General features: G+C 47.8%; 1 protein-coding gene across 1 annotated transcript in view; it reads left to right on the forward strand.

The window, feature by feature from the left end:
* The window catches only part of nfkb2 (nuclear factor of kappa light polypeptide gene enhancer in B-cells 2 (p49/p100)), a 79,519-nt gene that overhangs the window by 44,366 nt on the left and 12,606 nt on the right, over positions 1 to 22,547 (forward strand). Inside the window, exons 12-16 of the mRNA XM_038783281.1 lie at positions 3,106 to 3,208; positions 4,262 to 4,374; positions 5,002 to 5,074; positions 6,081 to 6,253; positions 21,186 to 21,297. Of these exons, the coding sequence (XP_038639209.1) occupies positions 3,106 to 3,208; positions 4,262 to 4,374; positions 5,002 to 5,074; positions 6,081 to 6,253; positions 21,186 to 21,297 (574 nt within the window). The remainder of the gene's footprint in view (positions 1 to 3,105; positions 3,209 to 4,261; positions 4,375 to 5,001; positions 5,075 to 6,080; positions 6,254 to 21,185; positions 21,298 to 22,547) is intronic.

Here is a 22,547-nt window from a genome sequence, read left to right on the forward strand (position 1 = left end):
CCTTCCCTCCATACCAGGCAACATCCCAGTAAATCTCCTCTGAACCCTTTCCAAAGCTTCCACATCCTTCCTATAATGTGGTGACCAGAACTGCACGCAGTACTCCAGGTGCGGCTGCACCAGAGTTTTGTACAGCTGCAGCATGACCTCGTGGCTCCGAAACTCAATCCCCCTACTGATAAAGGCTAGCACACCATATGCCTTCTTAACAGCCCTATTAACCTGGGTGGCAACTTTCAGGGATTTATGTACCTGGATGCCGAGATCTCTCTGTTCATCTACACTACCAAGAATCTTACCATTAGCCCAGTAAGAGGGAGGAATATTCCGCAACATTTCCATTTAACCCCGACGTGTGTTGGGAGGTAGCACAGTGGTTAGCACTGTTGCTTCACAGCTCCAGGGTCCCGGGTTCGATTCCCGGTTTGGGTCACTGTCTGTGCGGAGTCTGCACGTTCTCCCCGTGTACGTGCGTTTCCTCCGGGTGCTCCGGTTTCCTCCCAGAAGTCCCGAAAGACATGCATATTAAGTGAATTGGACATTCTGAATTCTCCCTCAGCGTACCCGAACAGGCGCTGGAATGTGGCGACTAGGGGCTTTTCACAGTAACTTCATTGCGGTGTTAATGTAAGCCTACTTGTGACAATAAAGATTATTATTATAGCCATAACTCATGGAACATGGAGACAGTAAAATCTAGTTTCTCCATCCATCTGTCGCTCAGGAGAGGGGTCCGTGAATTCTCGCAACGTCTCGCGTTTCCAGTAAACCTCACCACAAATCACACACTCTCCCTCTTCCTCTGCTCTGTCATCACCATTCGTGATCTTCCTCTGTGTCGCTGCCTCTCTGTTCCTTGTCTACTTCTCTCACTTTCTGTCACACTCTCACACATGCATAGAACATAGAACAGTACAGCACAGAACAGGCCCTTCGGCCCTCGATGTTGTGCCGAGCCATGATCACCCTACTCAAACCCACGTATCCACCCTATACCCGTAACCCAACAACCCCCCCCCCCCCCCCCCCCCCAAAACCTTACTTTTTAGGACACTACGGGCAATTTAGCTTGGCCAATCCACCTAACCCGCACATCTTTGGACTGTGGGAGGAAACCGGAGCACCCGGAGGAAACCCACGCACACACGGGCAGGACGTGCAGACTCCGCACAGACAGTGACCCAGCCGGGAATCGAACCTGGGACCCTGGAGCTGTGAAGCATTTATGCTAACCACCATGCTACCGTGCTGCCCATGCATTCTGTCTTTTTCTCTGATGTGTTCTTTCACTCTCTCACACACACACTTCCTCTCTCATGTTGCTCACTGTGTTATGATCTCACTCTGAGCACTCTCTCACAGCTGTTCCTTTCCCCACCGCAGCCAAGCTAATGCTGATGGACTGCATTGAAACTCCTCAACTTGGCAGCGTGATTGGGTTCAGTTTCAGGAACGCGGGGCGGTGTGATAACAGAAATCAATTCTGGAGATAATATACACCACCTCTGATCACTAGGTGGCAGTGTGATCACACCACATGAACTGTGTCTGGGGAGTTGGGAGTAAGTTGTATTGGAGGATGGACCTATTTTGCAGAAGCTCTATAATATTTAGTGTTTGTAGATTATTATTTTATTTATCCTATTTATCTTTGCCAAGCAGTTGTTTCATAATAAATTACTTAAACCAAATGTTCTGTAGTTCATCTTACTGGCCCGTGCTGAACCTGTCAGGAGGGAGGGAGGGAGTTTGGAGATGATTGTTGGCCCAGCCTCTGGATGATCAGAAACCCTTAAGATGCAGTTTGACACCCGTCTGACGTCCCAGTGCATGGATTAGGTGGGAATTTCTCGGGAAGTTGGGACTTCTGATGGGCAATTCCTCTGCTCCCTGGGTCCCTCCGAAGTCTCCAACTCTGTTTTTGGGTGGGAGATTTCAGGGAATTCCGATTTACCTACTGGGATAGTTATGCAGGAAATGGTAGACTGAAAAATCCGAGTCTAATTCCTGGATAACGATAAAACTGCTACCCCCCCCCCCCCCCACTTACCCTCCCCCATCACTGCCACTCCCTTAACCCCTCCCCTGACATCTAGCTGCCACCTTACCACCTTCCTACCTGTCACCCCGTCCTCCCTGCCACTCTACCCACTTACCTCACCCACCAACACCCTCACCCACCTGGTGGGTAGCACTGTTGCTTCACAGCTTCAGGGACCCTGGTTCGATTCCCACTTGGGTAACTATCTGTGCGGAGTCTGCACGTTCTCCCCGTGTCTGCGTGGGTTTCCTCCGGGTGCTCCGGTTTCCTCCCACAGTCCAGACGTGCAGGTTAGGTGGATTGGCCATGTTAAATTGCCCTTATTGCCCAAAAAAGTTAGGAGGGGTTATTGGGTTACGGGGATAGGGTGGAAGTGAGGACTTAAGTGGGTCGGTGCAGCCGCGATGGGCCGAATGGCCTCCTTCTGCACTGTATGTTCCATGTTTAAAGCACATTCATCCATTCACTCATCCATGTGGAAAAGCCAGTTAAATGTCCCTGTGTTTGGGTGCGTTAGTGAACACTGACCAGAATACAGAAGGCAGCGCTGTAAAGGGAGGGTGTGGTCTGTCCATCCAGTGCTAGGGGGCAGTAGCTCCATTTCAGGTAAATCGCTACAGAAGTTGGGATTGGAGGACCCGGGGAGAAATGCGAAGCCCCAGCATGGGGCAGAATTGGAGCGGAGAGACAATCTGGTGATTGTCATTCCTCCTTCAGGCCAAACACCACAAAGGGCCCTTCAAAGTGAGAGAGAAAAGACCCATTCTGTGTGTGTGTGTGTGTGTGTGTGTGTGTGTGTGCGTACATGTGTGTGTGTGTGTGTGTGCATGTGCATGTTTGTGCGTGCATGTGTGTGCGTGCGTGCATGTGTGTGTGTGCGTGCGTGCATGTGTGTGTGTGTGTGTGCGCGTGTGCATGTGTGAGTGCGCACGCGTGTGTGCATGTGTGAGTGCATGTAAGTCCTGTGTTGAAGCTCTTATTAGCCCAGGTTACTGATCGATCTGTACCCCCCCCCCCCCTCCCACCCCCTCCCACTCTAACGCTGATGTTGTTGTGCTTCCCAGGCTGGAGTGGACGTTGACTATGCGACCTTTGAGGGGAACACTGCCCTTCATTTAGCTGCAGGATACGGCTTCCCTGCTCTCACAGCGATGCTGCTCACTGCAGGTTGGTTACTTATTTTTAATTCGTTCTTGGGATGTGGGCGTCGCCGGCTGGGCCAGCGTCTGCTGCCCATCCCTAATTGCCCTTCAACTGAGTGTCTCGCTCGGCCACTCCAGCTGGGGAGGGGCAACTGCATCACTTTGTGGGTCTGGAGTCACGTATAGGCCAGACCGGGTAAGGACGGCAGATTTCCTTCCCTGAAGGACGTTCGTGAACCAGATGGGCTTTTACCACAATCGACAATGGCTTCATGGTCATTTTTATTGGATTCTAATTTCACCATCTGCCACGGTGGGAATCGATCCCGGGTCCCCAGAGAATTACACTGGGCCTCTGGATTACAAATGAATGAAATGAAATGAAAATCGCTTATTGTCACGAGTAGGCTTCAATGAAGTTACTGTGAAAAGCCCCTAGTCGCCACATTCCAGCGCCTGTCCGGGGAGGCTGGTACGGGAATCGAACCGTGCTGCTGGCCTGCTTAGTCTGCTTTAAAAGCCAGCGATTTAGCCCAGTAAGCTAAACCAGCCCCAATGACAATACCAGGGCAGCACTGTGGCTTCACAGCTCCAGGGTCCCAGGTTCGATTCCCCGCTGGGTCACTGTCTGTGCGGAGTCTGCACTTTCTCCCCGTGTGTGCGTGGGTTTCCTCCGGGTGCTCCGGTTTCCTCCCACAGTCCAAAGATGTGCAGGTTAGGTGGAGTGGCCATGCTAAATTGCCCTTAGTGACCAAAAGGTTAGGAGGGGTTACAGGGTAGGTGTAGCTTAAGTGGGTCGGTGCAGACTAGATAGGCCGAATGGCCTCTCTCTGCACTGTAAATTCTATGATTCTTCATCCCTTCCAACCCTCGTCCCTTTTTCTCTCCCCCATTCCCCAAACATCCAGCTCCCCCTTTCCCAGCCCACTCTGGTTAAATAACCGGCTTGCGTACGAGTTGATCCACTGCCCTTCCTCGCACTCGGGCAGAGATTGCCGATGAAGAAGGAGCAGAGGACGTTGGTGACCGAGAAATATATTTGACTCTAATCTTCATCTCTTCCCATCCCCAACTCAAGGAGCTGATCAAAGTGCAGAAAACTATGAGCCCGTCCTGGATATTGAGGAAGATGATTGGAGTCAGGCGATCGTCCACGGGCACACCCCATTTGACATCAGCGCCAATGAGAAGGTACGTGGATAACGCGAGGAGGAAGCAACCCATCCTAACCCAATTAGATTCTTTCATCTTCAACATCAAAGGCGATATAGTCTGTCCTCATAATTTAACCCATATCAATGCCAATATTTATGTGTGCTGCAGCCCCTCTGCGTTCAATACAGTTTTCCAGAGCTGATGTTGTCCAGCGCTGTGTACAACTGGAATATAACTTGCATCTCGTTTCATTGCAGTCCTCTTCAAATACCCACCAACATCCCATTCATATTTCCAATGATTTTGTTGCACCTGGCTACTAACTTTTAATAATGTCTGTAAGTGGACCCCTAAATCTCTCCGCTCCTCGCACAGTTCCTAGCTTCTCACCATCCGTTCTATCGTTCTTCCATCCTGAATGGATAGCCTCGCGTTTCCCCACATTCCCCATCGATTTGCCAGTTTTGTCCACTTACCTCACCCAGCAATGTTCCTTTGTAACTTTCTGCTCCCAGTTTCACGATTCACTATCTGGTAACCCAGTCCCATTGGGAATTTAATCTCCTTTAAGGACATGCCATGATTGGTTGGTTGAATTGAATGGGCCTTGGTCGAACAGGTTGTATTGAAACTGATCGATTGGGTTTCTCTCGTTCTGCTCAGATTCGGGACATTTTACTGGGAGAATCTTGGAAATGGAAGGAAGCGAAGCCGGCTTCAGCTGAAGGTCAACAAGGTAACTTCCCGTCCTCCCCCTCAATCCGGTGTCTGGGCATTGTGTGTGTGGGTGTGTGCGTGGGTGTGTGGGTGTGTGCGTGGGTGGGTTGTGTGGGAGGGTTTTTGGCCCAGAATGCTCTATACCCACCTTTCCCATATAACTGTCTAAATGCTTTTTAAATTGTACCCGTCTCTACCACTGCCTCTGGCAGCCTGTTCCAGATGCTCCCCACCCTCTGTGTGAAGAAATTTCCCCTCTGGTCTCTTTTGTATCTCTCCCCTCTCACCTTAAACCTATGCCCTCTGGTTCTAGACTCATCTACCTTTGGTAAAAGATGCTGACTATCTACCTTAGCGATGCTCCACATTATTTTATAGACCTCTATAAGATCACCCCAGCAGCCTCCTATGCTCCCAGGGAAAAAAGTCCCAGCCTATCTAGCCTCTCCTTATAACTCAGACCATCAGGTCCCGGTAGCATCCTCGTAAATCTCTTCTGCACTCTTTCTAGTTTAACAATATCCTTCCTATAATAGGGTGACCAGAACTGAACACAGTATTCTATATGTGGTCTTACCAATGTCTTGTACAACTTCAACAAGACGTCCCAACTCCTGTATTCAACATTCTGACCAATAAAACCGAGCATGCCGATTCCCTTCTTCACCACCCTGTCCACCTGCGACTCCACCTTCACGGAGCTATGACCCTGTAACCCCAGATCTCTTTGCTCTGTAACTCTCCCCAACTCCTTACCATTAACTGAGTAAGTCCCGCCCCGATTCGATCTACCAAAGTGCTGCTGTACCACACTCCACAAGTTCATTCTGCACATGTTCCCATTGTTTTTATTTTATTTTATGATTGGGGAAAAAGGTACAAGTTTGATGAGACGGCTCTTGAAGCAATGGGGTCACAAATTGCTCCATACTCCTGTCTGTTTGGTCATTCTGAATTGAGTCTCTGAGCCAGTGTGAATGTTTGGTAAGAGACACAGCTAAGTGCTGGCTCTGCTTCCCTTACAGGCAGCATTGCATCCCTCGGTCCTGAAGCCCTTGGAGAGCTGAACAAAGTGTTGAACCAGGACGTGGTGGGGTCAAACTGGGTGAAGCTGGCGGAGAAGCTGAACCTAGGCTCTCTCTCGAAGCTATTCAAGACTGCCAAATCTCCGAGCAAGTCCCTGTTGGATAATTTTGACGTACGTTTGCTCACTTACATTGGCATTGACTCTATCGAGGACACAACCTGAAAATGGCTGAATTTGTTTGCAAGGTTTATCTCATTTGCCTAATACTTCTGTTGTGGAGTTGGGGCTCCCAAAGATCAAAGAGATGTCCACTATCTCTCCAATTGAGGTCCCATCTCGCCAATACCTGACTAATCCCATTGAAGCCCTGGTGGATGAGGAGCTGGATGCTGTCTGTACAAATGTTCCAAAGTAATTTGATTAGATATCCCAGAAGAGATTAGCAGCAGAAAGTGAGAGCAGATGGATCAAGAAGTAACTGTGTGGTGTGGGTTTGGAGGAGAGGAACAATGAGTATGGATAAAGGGAAAGTATTCTGATTGGTGGGATGTTAATAGCGGTGTTCCCCGGAAATCTGCACTTTCGACTCCACTTTTCATCGTCTGACGAGGATGAAGGAGAATCTCAGTTTGAATATGACACAGATGCAGATGGGAGGAGAATGTTACAAGGGGCCAGAATCCTGTAAACAGATTATCAGAGGCTGGGCCAATGTAGCAGCGGTCTGCTGGTGAAGAATTGAGAATTCTCTGCAGAATGGTTGGCTTTCTTTGTTAATTAGAGATAGTATAACAGCTGCAGAAAGGCAGTTCGAGGGGGATCTGCCGACTGAGGTAATATGGGTTGAAGTCAGAAATAGGAAAGGAGCAGTCACCTTATTGGGAGTTTTCTATAGGCCCCCCAATAGCAGCAAAGATGTGGAGGAACAGATTGGGAAACAGATTTTGGAAAGGTGCAGAAGTCACAGGGTAGTAGTCATGGGTGACTTCAACTTCCCAAACATTGAGTGGAAACTCTTTAGATCAAATAGTTTGGATGGGGTGATGTTTGTGCAGTGTGTCCAGGAAGCTTTTCTAACACAGTATGTAGATTGTCCGACCAGAGGGGAGGCCATATTGGATTTGGTACTTGGTAATGAACCAGGGCAAGTGATAGGTTTGTTAGTGGGGGAGCATTTTGGAGATAGTGACCACAATTCTGTGACTTTCACTTTAGGAATGGAGAGGGATATGTGCGTGCAACTGGGCAAGGTTTACAATTGGGGGAAGGGTAAATACGATGCTGTCAGACAAGAACTGAAGTGCATAAGTTGGGAACATAGGCTGTCAGGGAAGGACACAAGTGAAATGTGGAACTTGTTCAAGGAACAGGTACTGCGTGTTTTTGATATGTATGTCCCTGTCAGGCAGGGAAGAGATGGTCAAGTGAGGGAACCATGGTTGACAAGAGAGGTTGAATGTCTTACATAGAACATAGAACATAGAACAGTACAGCACAGAACAGGCCCTTCGGCCCTCGATGTTGTGCCGAACAATGATCACCCTACTTAAACCCACGTAACCGGTATACCCGTAACCCAACAATCCCCCCATTAACCTTACACTACGGGCAATTTAGCATGGCCAATCCACCTAACCCGCACATCTTTGGACTGTGGGAGGAAACCGGAGCACCCGGAGGAAACCCACGCACACACAGGGAGGACGTGCAGACTCCACACAGACAGTGACCCAGCCGGGAATCGAACCTGGGACCCTGGAGCTGTGAAGCATTGATGCTAACCACCATGCTACCGTGAGGCCCCTTGTCAGGAGGCCCCTTGTCAGGAGGAAGAAGGATACTTATGTAAGGCTGAGGAAACAAGGTTCAGACAGGGCGCTGGAGGGATACAAGATAGCCAGGAGGGAATTGAAGAAAGGGATTAGAGAGCTAAGAGAGGGCATGAAAAATCTTTGACGGGTAGGTTCAAGGAAAACCCCAAAGCCTTTTACACATATATGAGAATGACTAGAGTGAGGGTAGGTCTGATCAAGGACAGTAGCGGGAGATTGTGTATTAAGTCTGAAGAGAAAGGAGAGGTCTTGAATGAATACTTTTCTTCAGTATTTACGAATGAGAGGTGCCATGTTGTTGGAGAGGACATGTGAAACAGACTGGTAAGCTCGAGGAGATACTTGTCAGGAAGGAAGATGTGTTGGGCATTTTGAAAAACTTGAGGATAGACAAGTCCCCCGGGCCTGACGGGATATATCCAAGGATTCTATGGGAAGCAAGAGATGAAATTGCAGAGCCGTTGGCAATGATCTTTTCGTCCTCGCTGTCAACAGGGGTGGTACCAGAGGATAGGAGAGTGGCGAATGTCGTGCCCCTGTTCAAAAAAGGGAATAGGGGTAACCCTGGGAATTACAGGCCAGTTAGTCTTTCTTCGGTGGTAGGCAAAGTAATGGAAAGGGTACTGAGGGATAGGATTTCCGAGCATCTGGAAAGACGCTGCATGATTAGGGATAGTCAGCACGGATTTGTGAGGGGTAGGTCTTGCCTTACAAGTCTTATTGACTTCTTTGAGGAGGTGACTAAGCATGTGGATGAAGGTAAAGCAGTGGATGTAGTGTATATGGATTTTAGTAAGGCATTTGATAAGGTTCCCCATGGTAAGCTTATGCAGAAAGTAAGAAGGCATGGGATAGTCTGACATTTGGCCAGTTGGATAACGAACTGGCTAACCGATAGAAGTCAGAGGGTGGTGGTAGATGGCAAATATTCAGCCTGGAGCCCAGTTATCAGTGGTGTACCGCAGGGATCAGTTCTGGGTCCTCTGCTGTTTGTGATTTTCATTAATGACTTGGATGAGGGAGTTGAAGGGTGGGTCAGTAAATTTGCAGATGATACGAAGATTGATGGATTTGTGGATAGTGAGGAGGGCTGTTGTCGGCTGCAAAGAGACATAAATAGGATGCAGAGCTGGGTTGAGAAGTGGCAGATGGAGTTTAACCCTGAAAAGTGTGAGGTTGTCCATTTTGGAAGGACAAATATGAATGCAGAATACAGGGTTAACGGTAGGGTTCTTGGCAATGTGGAGGAGCAGAGAGATCTTGGGGTTTATGTTCATAGATCTTTGAAAGTTGCCACTCAAGTGGATAGAGCTGTGAAGAAGGCCTATGGTGTGCTAGCGTTCATTAGCAGAGGGATTGAATTTAAGAGCCGTGAGGTGATGATGCAGCTGTACAAAACCTTGGTCAGGCCACATTTGGAGTACTGTGTGCAGTTCTGGTCGCCTCATTTTAGGAAGGATGTGGAAGCTTTGGAAAAGGTGCAAAGGAGATTTACCAGGATGTTGCCTGGAATGGAGAGTAGGTCTTACGAGGAAAGATTGAGGGTGCTAGGCCTTTTCTCATTAGAACGGAGAAGGATGAGGGGCGACTTGATAGAGGTTTATAAGATGATCAGGGGAATAGATAGAGTAGACAGTCAGAGACTTTTCCCCCGGGTGGAACAAACCATTACTAGAGCTAGTCAGAGTAGGAATGTCAGGATAGATAGGCTGAATGCGTGGCTCGAGAGATGGTGCAAGAGGGAGGGATTCAAATTCCTGGGGCATTGGGACCGGTTCTGGGGGAGGTGGGACCAGTACAAACCGGACGGTCTGCACTTGGGCAGGACTGGAACCGATGTCCTAGGGGGGGGTGTTTTCTAGAGCTGTTGGGGAGGGTTTAAACTAATGTGGCAGGGGGATGGGAACCGATGCAGGAAGTTGGAAGGTAGTAAAACAGGGACAGAAACAAAAGGAAGTAAGGGGAAAAGTGCAAGGCAGAGAAGACATAGTCAGAAATCCATAAGGGCGACAGTACAAGGTACAGTGACTGAGGGGAGCACAGTGAATAGGCCCAGTAATAACAAAAGGAATAAAACTGGAGATGTTAAGATTCAAAACAGAGGTAAAAAAACCAATATAAGTGTACTTTACCTGAATGCTCGTAGTATTCGGAATAAAGTAAATGAGTTGGTGGCACAAATCATCGTAAATGACTATGATTTAGTGGCCATTACTGAAACATGGTTAAAGGATGGTCACGACTGGGAGTTAAATATCCGAGGGTATCAAACTATTCGGAAGGACAGAGTGGATGGTAAGGGAGGTGGTGTTGCTCTGTTATTTAAGGATGACATCCGGGCAATAGTAAGGGATGACATCGGTGCTATGGAGTATAAGGTTGAATCCATTTGGGTGGAAATCAGGAATAGTAAGGCGAAAAAGTCACTGATAGGAGTAGTCTATCGGCCACCAAATAGTAACGAGATGGTGGGGCAGGCAATAAACAAAGAAATAACTGATGCATGTAGAAATGGTACAGCAATTATCATGGGGGATTTTAATCTACATGTCGATTGGTTTAACCAGGTCGGTCAAGGCAACCGTGAGGAGGAGTTTATAGAATGTATCCGCGATAGTTTCCTAGAACAGTATGTAATGGAACCTACGAGGGAACAAGCGGTCCTAGATCTTGTCCTGTGTAATGAGACAGGATTGATTCATGATCTCATAGTTAGGGATCCTCTCGGAAGGAGCGATCACAATATGGTGGAATTTAAAATACAGATGGAGGGTGAGAAAGTAAAATCAAATACTAGTGTTTTGTGTTTAAACAAAGGAGATTACAAGGGGATGAGAGAAAAACTAGCTAAGGTAGACTGGGAGCAAAGACTTTATGGTGGAACAGTTGAGGAACAGTGGAGAACCTTCCAAGCGATTTTTCACAGTGCTCAGCGAAGGTTTATACCAACAAAAAGGAAGGACGGAAGAAAGAGGGAAAATCGACCGTGGATATCTAAGGAAATAAGGGAGAGTGTCAAATTGAAGGAAAAAGCATATAAAGTGGCAAAGATTGCTGGGAGATTAGAGGACTGGGAAATCTTTAGGGGGCAACAGAAAGCTACTAAAAAAGCTATAAAGAAGAGTAAGATAGAGTATGAGAGTAAACTTGCTCAGAATATAAAAACAGACAGTAAAAGTTTTTACAAATATATAAGACAAAAAAAGAGTGGCTACGGTAAATATTGGTCCTTTAGAGGATGAGAAGGGAGTTTTAATAATGGGAAATGAGGAAATGGCTGAGGAACTGAACAGGTTTTTTGGGTCGGTCTTCACAGTGGAAGACACAAATAACATGCCAGCGACTGATAGAAATGAGGCTATGACAGGTGAGGACCTTGAGAGGATTGTTATCACTAAGGAGGGAGTGATGGGCAAGCTAATGGGGCTAAAGGTAGACAAGTCTCCTGGCCCTGATGGAATGCATCCCAGAGTGCTAAAAGAGATGGCTAGGGAAATTGTAGATGCACTAGTGATAATTTACCGAAATTCACTAGACTCTGGGGTGGTCCCGGTGGATTGGAAATTAGCAAACGTGACGCCACTGTTTAAAAAAGGAGGTAGGCAGAAAGCAGGAAATTATAGGCCAGTGAGCTTAACTTCGGTAATAGGGAAGATGCTGGAATCTATCATCAAGGAAGAAATTGCGAGGCATCTGGATAGAAATTGTCCCATTGGGCAGACGCAGCATGGGTTCGTAAAAGGCAGGTCATGCCTAACTAATTTAGTGGAATTTTTTGAGGACATTACCAGTGCAGTAGATAACGGGGAGCCGATGGATGTGGTATATCTGGATTTCCAGAAAGCCTTTGACAAGGTGCCACACAAAAAGTTGCTGCATAAGATAAAGATGCATGGCATTAAGGGTAAAGTAGTAGCATGGATAGAGGATTGGTTAACTAATAGAAAGCAAAGAGTTGGGATAAATGGGTGTTTCTCTGATTGGCAATCAGTAGCTAGTGGTGTCCCTCAGGGAGCCGTGTTGGGCCCACAATTGTTCACAATTTACATAGATGATTTGGAGTTGGGGACCAAGGGCAATGTGTCCAAGTTTGCAGATGACACTAAGATGAGTGGTAAAGCGAAAAGTGCAGAGGATACTGGAAGTCTGCAGAGGGATTTGGATAGGTTAAGTGAATGGGCTCGGGTCTGGCAGATGGAATACAATGTTGACAAATGTGAGGTTATCCATTTTGGTAGGAATAACAGCAAACGGGATTATTATTTAAACAATAAAATATTAAAGCATGCCGCTGTTCAGAGAGACTTGGGTGTGCTAGTGCATGAGTCACAGAAGGTTGGTTTACAAGTGCAATAGGCGATTAAGAAGGCAAATGGAATTTTGTCCTTCATTGCTAGAGGGATGGAGTTTAAGACTAGGGAGGTTATGTTGCAATTGTATAAGGTGTTAGTGCGGCCACACCTGGAGTATTGTGTTCAGTTTTGGTCTCCGTACTTGAGAAAGGACGTACTGGCGCTGGAGGGTGTGCAGAGGAGATTCACTAGGTTAATCCCAGAGCTGAAGGGGCTGGATTATGAGGAGAGGTTGAGTAGACTGGGACTGTACTCGCTGGAATTTAGAAGGATGAGGGGGGGATCTTATAGAAACATTTAAAATTATGAAGGGAATAGATAGGATAGATGCGGGCAGGTTGTTTCCACTGGCGGGTGACAGCAGAACTAGGGGACATAGCCTCAAAATAAGGGGAAGTAGATTTAGGACTGAGTTTAGGAGGAACTTCTTCACCCAAAGGGTTGTGAATCTATGGAATTCCTTGCCCAATGAAGTAGTTGAGGCTCCTTCATTACATGTTTTTAAGGTAAAGATAGATAGTTTTTTGAAGAATAAAGGGATTAAGGGTTATGGTGTTCGGGCCGGAAAATGGAGCTGAGTCCACAAAAGATCAGCCATGATCTAATTGAATGGCGGAGCAGGCTCGAGGGGCCAAATGGCCTACTCCTGCTCCTAGTTCTTATATTACAAGGGGACATAAATTTAAGGTGAATGGTGGAAGATATAGGGGGGGTGTCAGAGGTAGGTTCTTTACCCAGAGAGTAGTGGGGGCATGGAATGCACTGCCTGTGGAAGTAGTTGAGTCGGAAACATTAGGGACCTTCAAGCGGCTATTGGATAGGTACATGGATTACGGTAGAATGATGGTGTGGAGATTAATTTGTTCTTAATCTAGGACAAAAGTTCAGCACAACATCATGGGCTGAAGGGCCAGTTCTGTACTGTATTTTTCTATGTTCTGCATTACAACTCCAAGCCTGTGCCGACCATGCTGCCCGTCTAACCTAAAACCTTCCACAATTTCGGGGTCCGTATCCCTCTATTCCCATCCTATTCATGTATTTGTCAAGATGCCCCTTAAATGTCACTATCGTCCCTGCTTCCACCGCCTCCTCCGGCAGCGAGTTCCAGGCACCCACTACCCTCTGTGTAAAAAACTTCCCTCATACATCGCCTCTAAACCTTGCCCCTCGCACCTTAAACCTATGCCCCCTAGTAATTGACTCTTCCACCCTGGGAAAAAGTCTCTGACTATCCACTCTGTCTATGGCCCTCATAATTTGTAGACCTCTATCAGGTTGACCCTCAACCGTCGTTCCAGTGAGAACAAACCGAGTTTATCCAACCTCTCCCCATAGCTAATGCCCTCCATACCAGGCAACATCCTGGTAAATCTCTTCTGCACCCTCTCCAAAGCCTCCACATCCTTCTGGGAGTGTGGTGGCCAGAATTGAACACTATACTCCAAGTGTGGCCTAACTAAGATTCTATACAGTTGCATCATGACTTGCTATACTCAATGCCCTGGTGCAATTTTGTGCTGGATTGTCTCAAAGGCCAATTCAAGGGCAAATCAACATCTGACATGTGGGAGGCAAATGTCAGTTGACAGAAATTCAGGACCGGCATGTTCTGGTGAGGAAAGAGGATAACTGTGGCAAGTTTCGGGAACCTTGGTTAACGAGGGATATTGTGAGCCTAGTCCAAAAGAAAATGGAAGAATTTGTCAGGGATAGAAGGCTGGGAACAGACTAAGCCCGTGTGGAATATAAGGAAAGTAGGAAGGAATTTAAGCAAGGAGTCAGGAGGGCTACAAGGGGTCACGAAAAGTCATTGGCAAACAGGGTTAAGGAAAATCCCAAGGCTTTTTACACATACATAAAAAGCAAGAGGGTAGCCAGGGAATGGGTTGGCCTACTGAAGGACAGGGGAGAGAATCTATGTGTGGAACCAGAGGAAATGGGCGAGGTAGCGAATGGGTACGTTGCATCAGTATTCACCAAAGAGAATGACTTGGTGAATGACATACCGCATAGGAGACTGTTAAATACGTTAAAAGCCCATGGTGTGAAGGGTAAGATCCTGGCTTGGATTGGCTGACTGGCAGAAGGCAGAGAGTGGGGATAAAGGAGTCTTTTTCAGGATGGCAGCCAGTGACTAGTGGTGTGCCTCAGGGGTCTGTGCTGGGACCACAACTTTTCACAATATACATTAATGATCTGGAAGAAGGAACTGAAGGCACTGTTGCTAAGTTTGCAGATGATACAAAGGTCTGTAGAGGGACAGGTAGTATTGAGGAAGCATTTGTCCAAATCCTGCAGAAGGATTTGGACAAGCTAGGAGAGTGGGCAATGAAGTGGCAAATGGAATACAATGTGGAAAAGTGTGAGGTTATGCACTTTGGAAGGAGGAATTTAGGCACAGACTATTTTCTAAATGGGGAAATGCTTGGGATATCAGAAGCACAAAGGGACTTGGGAGTCCTTGTTCACGATTCTCTTAAGGTTAATGTGCAGGTTCAGTCGGCAGTTAGGAAGGCAAATGCAATGATAGCATTCATGTCAAGAGGGCTAGAATACAGGACCAGGGATGTACCTCTGAGGCTGTATAAGGCTCTGGTCAGACCCCATTTGGAGTATTGTGAACAGTTTTGGGCCCCATATCTAATGAAGGATGTGCTGGCCTTGGAAAGGGTCCAGAGGAGGTTCACAAGAATGATCCCTGGAATGAAGAACTTGTCGTATGAGGAACATTTGAGGACTCTGGGGCTGTACTCGTTGGGAAGGATGAGGGGGGATCTTATTGAAACTTACAGGATACTGCGAGGCTTGGATAGAGTGGACGTGGAGAGGATGTTTCCACTTGTAGGAAAAACTGGAACCAGAGGACACCATCTCAGACTAAAGGGATGATCCTTTAAAACAGAGATGAGGAGGAGTTTCTTCAGGTGGTGAATCTGTGGAACTCTTTGCCACAGAAGGCTGTGGAGGCCAAATCACTGTCTTTAAGAGTAGAACATTAGTAATTGGGGACTCAATAGTCAGGGGCACAGATAGGAGATTTTGTGGGAGCGAGAGAGACTCACGTTTGGTATGTTGCCTCCCAGGTGCAAGGGTACGTGATGTCTCGGATCGTGTTTTCCGGGTCCTTAAGGGGGAGGGGGAGCAGCCCCAAGTCGTAGTCCACATTGGCACTAACGACATAGGTAGGAAAGGGGACAAGGATGTCAGGCAGGCCTTTAGGGAGCTAGGTTGGAAGCTCAGAGCGAGAACAAACAGAGTTGTTATCTCTGGGTTGTTGCCCGTGCCACGTGATAGTGAGATGAGGAATAGGGAGAGAGAGCAATTAAACACGTGGCTACAGGGATGGTGCAGGCGGGAGGGATTCAGATTTCTGGATAACTGGGGCTCTTTCTGGGGAAGGTGGGACCTCTATAGACAGGATGGTCTACATCTGAACCTGAGGGGCACCAATATCCTGGGGGGGAGATTTGTTAGTGCTCTTTGGGGGGGTTTAAACTAATTCAGCAGGGGCATGGGAACCTGGATTGTAGTTTTGGGGTACGGGAGATTGAGAGTATAGAGGTCAGGAGCACAGATTTGACTTCGCAGGAGGGTGCCAGTGTTCAGGTAGGTGGTTTGAAGTGTGTCTACTTCAATGCCAGGAGTATACGAAATAAGGTAGGGGAACTGGCAGCATGGGTTGGTACCTGGGACTTCGATGTTGTGGCCATTTCAGAGACATGGATAGAGCAGGGACAGGAATGGTTGTTGCAGGTTCCGGGGTTTAGGTGTTTTAGTAAGCTCAGAGAAGGGGGAAAAAGAGGGGGAGGTGTGGCGCTGCTAGTCAAGGACAGTATTACGGTGGTGGAAAGGATGCTAGATGGGGACTCTTCTTCTGAGGTAGTATGGGCTGAGGTTAGAAACAGGAAAGGAGAGGTCACCCTGTTGGGAGTTTTCTAGAGGCCACCTAATAGTTCTAGGGATGTAGAGGAAAGGATGGCGAAGATGATTCTGGAAAAGAGCGAAAGTAACAGGGTAGTTGTTATGGGAGACTTTAACTTTCCAAATATTGACTGGAAAAGATATAGTTCGAGTACATTAGATGGGTCATTCTTTGTACAATGTGTGCAGGAGGGTTTCCTGACACAATATGTTGACAGGCCAACAAGAGGCGAGGCCACATTGGATTTGGTTTTGGGTAATGAACCAGGCCAGGTGTTAGATCTGGAGGTAGGTGAGCACTTTGGAAACAGTGACCACAATTCGGTGACCTTTACATTAGTGATGGAAAGGGATAAGTATACCCCGCAGGGCAAGAGTTATAGCTGGGGGAAGGGCAATTATGATGCCATTAGACATGACTTAGGATGTGTTGGTTGGAGAAGTAGGCTGCAAGGGTTGGGCACACTGGATATGTGGAGCTTGTTCAAGGAACAGCTATTGCATGTTCTTGATAAGTACGTACCAGTCAGGCAGGGAGGAAGGGGTCGAGCGAGGGAACCGTGGTTTACCAAAGAAGTGGAATCTCTTGTTAAGAGGAAGAAGGAGGCCTATGTGAAGATGAGGCGTGAAGTTTCAGTTGGGGCGCTTGATAGTTACAAGGAAGCGAGAAAGGATCTAAAGAGAGAGCTGAGACGAGCAAGGAGGGGACATGAGAAGTCTTTGGCAGGTAGGATCAAGGAAAACCCAAAAGCTTTCTATAGGTATGTCAGGAATAAAAGAATGACTAGGGTAAGAGTAGGGCCAGTCAAGGACAGTGGTGGGAAGTTGTGTGTGGAGGCTGAGGAGATAAGCGAGATACTAAATGAATACTTTTCGTCAGTATTCACTCAAGAAAAAGATAATATTGTGGAGGAGAATGCTGAGACCCAGGCTATTAGAATAGATGGCATTGAGGTGCGTAGGGAAGAAGTGTTGGCAATTCTGGACAAGGTGAAAATAGATAAGTCCCCGGGGCCAGATGGGATTTATCCTAGGATTCTCTGGGAAGCCAGGGAAGAGATTGCTGAGCCTTTGGCTTTGATTTTTAGGTCATCATTGGCTACAGGAATAGTGCCAGAGGACTGGAGGATAGCAAATGTGGTCCCTTTGTTCAAGAAGGGGAGTAGAGATAACCCCGGTAACTATAGGCCGGTGAGCCTAACGTCTGTGGTGGGTAAAGTCTTGGAGAGGATTATAAAAGATACAATTTATAATCATCTAGATAGGAATAATATGATTAGGGACAGTCAGCATGGTTTTGTGAAGGGTAGGTCATGCCTCACAAACCTTATCGAGTTCTTTGAGAAGGTGACTGAACAGGTAGACGAGGGTAGAGCAGTTGATGTGGTGTATATGGATTTCAGTAAAGCGTTTGATAAGGTTCCCCACGGTCGTCTATTGCAGAAAATACAGAGGCTGGGGATTGAGGGTGATTTAGAGATGTGGATCAGAAATTGGCTAGTTGAAAGAAGACAGAGAGTGGTAGTTGATGGGAAATGTTCAGAATGGAGTTCAGTTACGAGTGGCGTACCACAAGGATCTGTTCTGGGGCCGTTGCTGTTTGTCATTTTTATAAATGACCTAGAGGATGGCGCAGAAGGATGGGTGAGTAAATTTGCAGACGACACTAAAGTCGGTGGAGTTGTAGACAGTGCGGAAGGATGTTGCAGGTTACAGAGGGACATAGATAAGCTGCAGAGCTGGGCTGAGAGGTGGCAAATGGAGTTTAATGTGGAGAAGTGTGAGGTGATTCACTTTGGAAAGAATAACAGAAATGCAGAATATTTGGCTAATGGTAAATTCTTGGTAGTGTGGATGAGCAGAGGGATCTCGGTGTCCATGTACATAGATCCCTGAAAGTTGCCACCCAGGTTGATAGGGTTGTGAAGAAGGCCTATGGTGTGTTGGCCTTTATTGGTAGAGGGATTGAGTTCCGGAGCCATGAGGTCATGTTGCAGTTGTACAAAACTCTAGTACGGCCGCATTTGGAGTATTGCGTACAGTTCTGGTCGCCTCATTATAGGAAGGACGTGGAAGCTTTGGAACGGGTTGCAGAGGAGATTTACCAGGATGTTGCCTGGTATGGAGGGAAAATCTTATGAGGAAAGGCTGATGGACTTGAGGTTGTTTTCGTTAGAGAGAAGAAGGTTAAGAGGTGACTTAATAGTGGCATACAAAATGATCAGAGGGTTAGATAGGGTGGACAGCGAGAGCCTTCTCCCGCGGATGGAGGTGGCTAGCACGAGGGGACATAGCCTTAAATTGAGGGGTAATAGATATAGGACAGAGGTCAGAGGTGGGTTTTTTACGCAAAGAGTGGTGAGGCCATGGAATGCCCTACCTGCGACAGTAGTGAACTCGCCAACATTGAGGGCATTTAAAAATTTATTGGATAAGCATATGGATGATAAGGGCATAGTGTAGGTTAGATGGCCTTTAGATTTTTTCCATGTCGGTGCAACATCGAGGGCCGAAGGGCCTGTACTGCGCTGTATCGTTCTATGTTCTATGTTCTATGTTCTAGATAGATAGGTTCTTGATTAATAAGGGGATCAGGGGTTATGGGGAGAAAGCAGGAGAATGGGGATGAGAAAAATATCAGCCATGATTGAATGGCGGAGCAGACTCGATGGGCCGAGTGGCCTAATTCTGCTCCTATATCTTATGGTCTTATGATGATGAATCTGGGAAAGGGTGAGTAGATAGCCTGGGTCACATTGACATCAAAAAGGAGGAGGTGTTGGGCGTCTTGAAAAACATTAAGGTGGATAAGTCACCAGGGCCTGATGGGATCTACCCCAGAATACTGAAGGAGGCTAGAGAGGAAATTGCTGAGGCCTTGACAGAAATCTTTGGATCCTCACTGGCTACAGGTGATGTCCCGGAGGACTGGAGAATAGCCAATGTTGTTCCTTTGTTTAAGAAGGGTAGCAAGGATAATCCAGGAAATTACAAGCCGTATGTCAGTGGTAGGGAAATTATTGGAGAAGATTCTTCGAGACAAATAGCAAATAGACGCATTAGCGAGAGGCGGCACGGTTTTGTGAAAGGGAGGTTGTGTCTCACTAACTTGATCGAGTTTCTTGAGGAAATGACAAAAATGATTGATGAGGGTAGGGCAGTGGATATTGTCTATATGGACTTCAGTAAGGCCTTTGACCATGTCCCTCATGGCAGACTGGTACAAAAGGTGAAGTCACACGGGATCAGGGGTGAGCTGGCAAGGTGGATACAGAACTGGCTAGGTCATAGAAGGCAGAGAGTAGCAATGGAAGGGTGCTTTTCTGATTGGAGGGCTGTGACTAGTGGTGTTCCACAGGGATCAGTGCTGGGACCTTTGCTGTTTGTAGTATATATAAATGATTTGGAGGAAAATGTAACTGGTCTGATTATTACATTTGTGGACGTCACAAAGTTTGGTGGAATTGCGGACAGCGATGAAGACTGTCAGAGGATACAGCAGGATTTAGATCGTTTGGAGACTTGGGCGGAGAGATGGCAGATGGAGTTTAATCCGGACAAATGTGAGGTAATGCATTTTGGAAGGTCTAATACAGGTAGGGAATAAACAGTGAATGGTATAACTCTCAAGAGTATTGAAAGTGAGAGAGATCGAGGTGTACAGGTCCACAGGTCACTGAAAGGGGCAACACAGGAGCAAAGTTTAGAGGAGATGTACGAGGCAAGTTTTTTACACAGAGGGTAGTGGGTGCCTGGAACTCGCTGCCGGAGGAGGTGGTGGAAGCAGGGACGGTAGTGACGTTTAAGGGGCATCTTGACAAATACATGAATAGGATGGGAATAGAGGGATACGGACCTCGGAAGTGCAGAAGGTTTTAGTTTAGACTTGCAGCATGGTCAGCACAGGCTTGGAGGCTGAAGGGCCTGTTCCTCTGCTGTACTTTTCTTTGTTGCTTATATCCTTCTGTTGCCCAGAACTGAACATATTTAATGTGAATTAAATTTGACCAATGGTTCTCCATCTGAATTCCCATCAGATAAAGATAAAGCTTCCACTCCGCGCTTTGATTCCTTCTTTGTAAATTAGCACGAGCTATCCGTGAGCCGTGTACACAGACATCTAAATTCCTTCACTCCATCACAGCTCCTCGTCTCTCACCAGCAGACAGTTGGCTGCACTGACCCAGCCTGACCAGCAGACCCAGCCTGACCAGCAGACCCACCCTGACCAGCAGACCCAGCCTGACCAGCAGACCCAGCCTGACCAGCAGACCCAGCCTGACCAGCAGACCCAGCCTGACCAGCAGACCCAGCCTGACCAGCAGAGCGCTGGGTGCACTAACCCAGCCTGACCAGCAGACCCAGCCTGACCAGCAGACCCAGCCTAACCAGCAGACCCAGCCTGACCAGCAGACCCAGCCTGACCAGCAGAGCGCTGGGTGCACTAACCCAGCCTGACCAGCAGACCCAGCCTGACCAGCAGACCCAGCCTAACCAGCAGACCCAGCCTGACCAGCAGACCCAGCCTGACCAGCAGACCCAGCCTGACCAGCAGACCCAGCCTGACCAGCAGGCCCACCCTGACCAGCAGGCCCACCCTGACCAGCAGGCCCACCCTGACCAGCAGGCCCACCCTGACCAGCAGACTCAGCCTGACCAGCAGACAGCTGGCTGCACTGACCCAGCCTGACCAGCAGACCCACCCTGACCAGCAGGCCCACCCTGACCAAGCCTAGCCCGACCCAGCCCACATGACCAGCAGGCCCACACTGACCAGCAGGCCCACACTGACCAGCAGACCCACCCTGACCAGCAGACCCACCCTGACCAGCAGATCGCTGGGTGCACTGACCCAGCCTCAGTCCTGTAAGCCAACAGGAGGATTACCCAGGGCTGTTTCTGTGTTTACGCGCTGGTGAGCGGAGCCTCTGATTGGCTGAGTCTGATGTTGGCCGAGTATTTGAAGAGTGAAATTATAAATCTAACTGCCTTCAGATTTCAGGTGGGACGATTGAACAGTTAGTTGACGCACTCCAGTGTCTTGGATTGGAAACCGCAGTGAACATTATCCAGAAAACAGAAACCTACAAAGCACTTCAATCCTCAGGTACTTGTCGGTGTGTTAATATTGGGAATGACTGGGTGAAGGAGAATTCTGGTCAATCTGAGCACCAGGAATTGGCATTTCCCAAACTTCCCTCATAGAACCGTTGGAGCGAATTTGCAGGTGGTTGGGCTGTGTTAACGTGGGTGAGGGGTTTGGGAAGTGTATTAATGGGAGTGAGGGGTTTGGGGGAGTATTAATGGGAGTGAGGGGTTTGGGAAGTGTATTAATGGGAGTGAGGGGTTTAGGGGAGTATTAATGGGAGTGAGGGGTTTGGGAAATGTATTAATGGGAGTGAGGGGTTTAGGGGAGTATTAATGGGAGTGAGGGGTTTGGGAAGTGTATTAATGGGGGTGAGGGGTTTGGGGGAGTATTAATGGGAGTGAGGGGTTTGGGGGGGAAGTATTAATGGGGGGTGAGGGCTTTGGGATGTGTATTAATGGGAGTGAGGGGTTTGGGGAGTATTAATGGTAGTGAGGAGTTTGGGGGGAGTATTAATGGGGGGTGAGGGCTTTGGGAAGTGTATTAATGGAGTGAGGGGTTTGGGAAGTGTATTAATGGGAGTGAGGGGTTTGGAGGAGTATTAATGGGAGTGAGGGGTTTGGAGGGAGTATTAATGGGGGGGGTGAGGGCTTTGGGAAGTGTATTAATGGGAGTGAGGGGTTTGGGAAGTGTATTAATGGGAGTGAGGGGTTTGGGAAGTGTATTAATAGGAGTGAGGGGTTTGGGGGAGTATTAATGGGAGTGAGGGGTTTGGGAAGTGTATTAATGGGGGTGAGGGGTTTGGGGGAGTATTAATGGGGGTGAGGGGTTTGGGGGAGTATTAATGGGGGTGAGGGCTTTGGGATGTGTATTAATGGGAGTGAGGGGTTTGGGGGAGTATTAATGATAGAGAGGGGTTTGGGGGGGGGAGTATTAATGGGGGGGGGTGAGGGCTTTGGGATGTGTATTAATGGGAGTGAGGGGTTTGGGAAGTGTATTAATGGGAGTGAGGAGTTTGGGAAGTGTATTAATGGGAGTGAGGGGTTTGGGAAGTGTATTAATGGGAGTGAGGGGTTTGGGAAGTGTATTAATGGGAGTGAGGAGTTTGGGAAGTGTATTAATGGGAGTGAGGGGTTTGGGGGAGTATTAATGGGAGTGAGGGGTTTGGGAAGTGTATTAATGGGGGTGAGGGGTTTGGGGGAGTATTAATGGGGGGTGAGGGCTTTGGGATGTGTATTAATGGGAGTGAGGGTTTTGGGGGAGTATTAATG

The sequence above is a fragment of the Scyliorhinus canicula genome, chromosome 22, assembly GCF_902713615.1.
Source record: "Scyliorhinus canicula chromosome 22, sScyCan1.1, whole genome shotgun sequence".
Taxonomy (NCBI): Eukaryota; Metazoa; Chordata; class Chondrichthyes; order Carcharhiniformes; family Scyliorhinidae; genus Scyliorhinus; species Scyliorhinus canicula.